The sequence below is a fragment of the Vanessa atalanta genome, chromosome Z (assembly GCF_905147765.1).
Source record: "Vanessa atalanta chromosome Z, ilVanAtal1.2, whole genome shotgun sequence".
Classification (NCBI taxonomy): Eukaryota; Metazoa; Arthropoda; class Insecta; order Lepidoptera; family Nymphalidae; genus Vanessa; species Vanessa atalanta.
This window is the reverse complement of record NC_061902.1, coordinates 11459805-11465804: the sequence shown is the minus strand read 5'-3', so window position 1 is coordinate 11465804 and position 6000 is coordinate 11459805. Positions and strand designations below refer to the sequence as shown.

At 32.1% G+C, this 6000-nt stretch overlaps 1 protein-coding gene across 3 annotated transcripts; it reads left to right on the top strand.

Moving 5' to 3' along the window:
- LOC125075962 lies at positions 1-3893 on the top strand. 3 transcript variants are annotated; one of them, XM_047687851.1, is made up of 2 exons: positions 1-152; positions 2520-3893. In XM_047687851.1, the coding sequence occupies exon 2, from the start codon at positions 2750-2752 to the stop codon at positions 3782-3784; it is 1035 nt and encodes a 344-aa protein (XP_047543807.1). In that variant the 5' UTR covers positions 1-152; positions 2520-2749; the 3' UTR covers positions 3785-3893. The 3 variants fall into 3 exon arrangements, with proteins under 3 accessions (XP_047543807.1, XP_047543805.1, XP_047543806.1); XM_047687849.1 differs by having other exon boundaries at positions 1-194; XM_047687850.1 differs by having other exon boundaries at positions 1-194; positions 2434-3893.
- The last annotated feature ends 2107 nt before the right edge of the window (positions 3894-6000 follow it).

Below are 6000 nucleotides of genomic sequence, written 5' to 3'. Positions count from 1 at the left end.
TCAATTTACATATTATGCAAATTAGATATCTAAACATATAAATCAAAACAGACTAGATTGATGATTGCTATAACAATGTAATAGTGTCTAGTATTTTTGGGGTTTCGATCAGTGATAAAGATTAAAGAGTGACTGGAGCTACAGTAACATTGGTACTTGTGCCAAGCAATGCATCCAACTCCGACATAGTACAAGTGCGGTGCCGTGTAGTCTTTAGACTTGTGACTAACTAGTGATCGCGACATCAATTAAACATATTGAAACGCTGATTTGCCGATAAAATAAGATCTACGGCGTTTTTACATTAAAAATATGTAAGAACGCCGTAGAACATTATTACCTAACTGCCTTTCGGCCAGCTGTCTTTTATTCCTTGTTCAAGCCTATTTAATTTGAAACAGTATTGACTGGGGTTTGTCTGAAAATAAAGTAATTTGATAAAGATCCAAGAAAAGTTTTGAATTAGAGTGCCTATTGACATAACAAATGTCTTTGTAATATTTAATAGATTTGAAAATTGAGATATATCTTCAAATTATGTATTAACATTTTCGCCCCTTATGCCAAAAATTGTTTGATATACATATTTTTTTATTAAATTAGTATTTTTTTATAGTTGCGTTCAACAACCATCGGCCAATTAATTTTTCCAAAGGAAGAATTTTTTCTCTCTTTGAAATAACTCAAAGTAAAAACTACAGTGCTATACATTAGTGATATCATTGGTTGTTTAATATGTGGTACATGTAAAGTAAATAATTAACACTTCTGTTTTCGATGATCAATGCCTTGTGAATAAACTCAGCACTGTTTCAATGTATAGTCGATAGCTTAAGAGAATTCAAGGAATTCTAGATTTATCTTGTTCTCATTCAAAATTACTGTAAAGTTTTAAAATGAATATATTCTTAAAATTAATTATTCTGAAAATATTTCAGGTAGTCCCTCTTATCATAAGTAAATCTAATACAATACTTATTCATATATATATATCTTATATATATATATATATATATATATCTTCATTTTTTTTATCTGTAGTGGTATGCTAGTACATTCTAGGAAGTTACCAGATTATTATTGTGTTGTTCGTCATGTTAGTTATCAGTACAGGAAATAAGACGAGTCATGATAATCCCCTTTATTGTATTTTTTGAGATTATACAATTCCATATATTGATACTATGTGAAGAAATAAAAGATTTAACTATTAAGTGAAAGATAATAAGTACATGTTTTTGTTTTATTTTGAGCGTGGGTACAAACTAACTTAATAGTAACCATAGGGCTGAGATTATTATCTAGGGATGAGAGAGGAGAGAAGTGTTTCATATTTATATCTTATAACTAGGTAAATGCCTATAGAAATCAAGTATTTTATGAAAGTATATTTTGGCTAAGGTTTTCTCCTCAATATAAAAACAGTCTTGTATAAAATTTATAGGCTAGTTGACTGATATAAAAGAGTATATTTCACTTCAATTCACAACTTCTCGGGAGTCTTTGTCGAACTATTTTCAAATTCTTCTATTTCCTCATGTAATTTACTAAAAATATTGTTTTAAAATTTGAACAAGGCATAGTTTCACTTGGTGGTAGGGCTTTGTGCAATCCCATCTGGGTAGGGACCACCCACGCATCAGATATTCTACCGCCAAACAACAGTAATCAGTATTATTGTGTTCCGGTTTGAAGAGTGAGTGAACCAGTGTAACTAACCAGCAGAAGGGACATAACATCTTAATTCCCAAGGTTGGTGGCGCATTTGTGATGTAAGGAATGGTTAATATTTCTTACTGCACCAGTGTCTAATTACATATGGGTGATGGTAACCACATACCATCAGATGGCCCATTTGCTTATCTGCTTACCGAAATTATAAATTAAAAAAAGTACTTTCTCACGTGTTTGTTTACAAATTACGTGATGCATTGGCTAAAGATAATCTTTAGACCATTAAGCAGACTCCGTTTTCCTCTAGTCTTGATAAAATTAATGAATTAAGTATACATTTAAAGTTTTGTTGTTCAAGTCCACGTCTCAAAAAAAAAAAAACTATTAATGTCTAACAAAACAGAATTAACGAATAGAACGATGATAAACAATATTTATGATCATTTTGAAAAAGCTGCCCATAATGCGAAATTTAAAAATTTTCGCCAATTTTTAAAGCTATTGCTTTAATTTTACTACTTAATGCCTTATCCTCCTTGATGCCTTGATGTTATGTGTGTTAACATATAAATATCAAGTTGTATAGTAGTTTAAATAGTGATGGTACACAATAATATTGAAGTTTTTGCAGTTGTTGTATAGATGGCATAATAGATTAAAAAAACATATCCTTGTGCGCGCATCCTTGTAGCGCATGATCGCAGGTATTGATTTATTACTCTTCGATGGACCTAAATACTAAAATTTCATAAATTGCAGGGAGATATTGCTTTATGCATCGGTGTTAGTTTAATTTGTTATAGTTACACCTATTGAAACAATAACTTCTATGTACCCATATATAGCGTGTACTAGGTGCAAGATATATTGAAAATAAATAATTTTATCGTACCGTAAGTAAACAGCATTTCAAATAACAGCATTCAGTGCTAACAGTGATAAATTTATTTTTAAAAAACCAGGAGACTTTCAAAATAGTGTAAATTAATTTGGAAAAGAACGCCTGCCTAAATTCAAAGAAAGGCTAAATCAACGATAAAACACTCAGAGCTAACCGTTACTAACTGATTATAAAATGAAGTGCGCTGGTTGTTTTAACAACATCATTGAAGCCACGTCTATTGGATGTAGTGTTCCAATATGTGAGAGACGTTTTTGCAACGATTGTATCAGTATAAACTCTTCAACAAGTGAGCGTAGGAATCAGTGGCTTTGTCCCGAATGCAGTTCACTGGAGAATAATACAGATGAGTCGACTCTATCAAGACCAAACATCGACAGCCACAATATTTCTCTTCTTAACATAACAGAGACTATGCCACTACTGCCAACACTGGCCAGTGTTGGCGGTAGTTCGGAGACATTTGATGTACAAAACCTCTTGACAGAAGTAAGGTTGCTCACAAAGGAGATAAATCGTTGCCATGAAAGAATCGATCTTTTGGAGGCTACTGTAATATCTAATGAGTCGCACATATATACTACTGAGAGCCAAGAGAACGAGGGAGAGAACAACGAAATGGAATTCCTCAAATGCACCATAAGTGAATTACAGGTGAGAATGAATGCGCAGGCAGTAAACCATCTTAAGAAGGAAATTGAACTCTGCGGCATCCCGGAATTACCAAGTGAAAATGCAACCCAAATAACGTTGCATTTGGCGCAGGAAATCGGTGTAGAATTATCAGATCAAGATATAGACTGGACAACTCGAGCAGGACCGCGTATTTTACCTTCAGACAAATCCACGGGAAATGCCAGAAAACACTCCCGTCCCATAGTTGTGCGCTTATTACGGCGCTCTAAACGGGATGAAATAATAAAAGCATCCAAAACACGACGAAATATCACAAGCAGTGATTTGGGCTTACCTGGACCGGCACAAAAAGTTTTCATAAATGAGCGACTTACGCAATTAAACAGGCTATTCTTTCGTGAGTGCCGAACACAATCGAAACGCGTGGGATATAATTTCTGTTGGTGCAATAACGGAATAATATATGTTAGAGAACGTGAAGGGAAAGCTGCTATTGTTGTCCAGAGTTACGAAGATCTTGAACGACTTATCAATAAAAAGAAAAATACAGCAGACGATACGTCAACTCCATAAACTTTTATGTAGGTAAAACTTTTACAATATTTCTAAGATGTTTTTAGCGATAATATATACTATTGCAAATTGCAATTGCAAATAAACACTAATTGTAATTTAAAATACACACGACAATCATTATTATGATTTAAATCTACTGTATTTGTTAAGTAAACTATTGTATGTTTTACAACTTTGTATTTGTAACATTTTACTTTTGCATCATAATTTAGAATTATTTGTTTGACTTGTTTAGATTTAATGTCGATCGTAGATAAGAATAATAAATTAACTATATTTTTTTAAACTTTGGATATATCAATTTTAATAAACCAGCGGAATATTTTTTTTATAAAACTTTTCTTTTAAACGTTGTAGGATATCGTTTTTTATATCTCCGATGACATTTCCGACGACACCAGTGTCTAGTCATAATAAGCACTATGAGCTCAAAAAGGCGAATCTCATTACCATCATTATTTTTAGCAATCGTCTGGAGGTTGCTTTGCCAGGCAAAGTACATATTTTTACAGACATCCGCTTTTAAGATAATAAGAATCACTTATTTTTATTATGCTTAGATTTAAATGCTAAAACATTTTTGGGTTTAGAGCCTTTCATTTCTTTCCGTTTTAGGCAAACTGAGACTCCTTAGTATGAATCCCAGTAAGTCTTGGCTGGCTACGAAAAGCCTGATACTTATAATTACTAGCGATATGATAGTCCTGTCTTGCTTAACGTCATTTAATTATCACATCGCAACATGAATTTGATTTTGGTATCGTAATTTTAGGAAATATATATGGTATTGGCAAGCATCAGTCAAAATTTAAAGGTTTTCCCACACAAGATTACATATAAATAAAATAGTTAATTGCTTCAATATTTTTCGATAATGTTACCTAACGTATATTTAATTTTATGTTAATACACTTATATTATATAAATTTCTTTGACCTTTCCAGCAATGGATTCATACTATTTGTATTAATATTATTTCTTCTAAATTAAGTTAGCTTTCTACAACATACTCATTGTAACATGAAGGCCGGATTTAGGGAAGAGAATCCGAGGCTACAGGCAACACAAGAAATTTATAAAATAAAAAAATAGCTGAATTCCGACGAGTGAACCTATTTACTTAATGTAGTATTTTGCGACAGCTAAATATATTAGTTAATAGATTATTTTGGAAAGAATAATGTAAAAGATAAAAGTATAAGAAGTAAAAAGTATCTATTATATTTAAATAATTCAAACACCCAATTTAAATTACTTGTAAATGAATAAAGGTTTGTTGCCCCCGGCTCTCCAGATCTTTAAATCCGGCCCTGAAAACGAGTCATCATTACTCTTTATAACTTCTTTGTTTTCAACAAATAATTATTTTTATTTATTTGTACGTGTTTCAGGTGAGGCATTTACGATTGGATTAAACTATATAGTAGAATGTGTTTTGAAAGCGCTATTCTCAAAATCTGACCCGAAGGTAGCTTGTTTGTCAAATTAATCCAGATCTTTATTGGTCTTTAGGACCAAAAGCCCGAAGAAAATAAATGAGTCTTTTCGTCCGGTCTGGTGGTCGAAACGTTTGTAAAGCAATTTTAATATGACTGACTAGCTGGTTTCATTCTTGAGTCTTAGTATTTTACGTTAGGTAGTATCTATTATTTTAGATCGGCCTGCCAAACAAAAAATATTGGTCCATAATTTAAATTTTGAAATAACATGTTGATTGCAAGCCCCTTGCTGAGGAAGCCCCGCAGAGGGGTACTCCTCATAAATATACTATATATACTGATATTGTAATACTTCTTCAAAGTAAAATTTTGACGCCCTAGACTCAAGCCTCCACAGCATGCTAGCAAATTGCCACTGGTCGTGGAGTAAACTTGAAACCTTTCCATCAAAATGATTAGATGATATATACGCTTGAGTGGTATAACTATGTGTTTATCTAATTTTTAAATCGTGTTCAGAATATAAAGTATTTTCTTCGTATATTACTCATAAATAGATGTACTTATACAAATTTTGATTCGTAGGTTCTGACCGTGACTAATCATATTGTGGCGGCCAAGTATTTTGTTAGTTTGTAGTGTTTACGTATCTGTATTGAATGTTGATAGTAATAAGTATACCTACTTCATAGTTAAATCGAATCCTCGATTTATAATTTACTGACAGATGAATATTGTTGTTAAGTTATTAAATTAACTTTCAAGCTTTCATTA

Bases quoted from the DNA above. Each gene is read 5' to 3' on its own strand.
- LOC125075962 (XM_047687851.1), top strand. From the start codon at position 2,750: ATGAAGTGCGCTGGTTGTTTTAACAACATCATTGAAGCCACGTCTATT.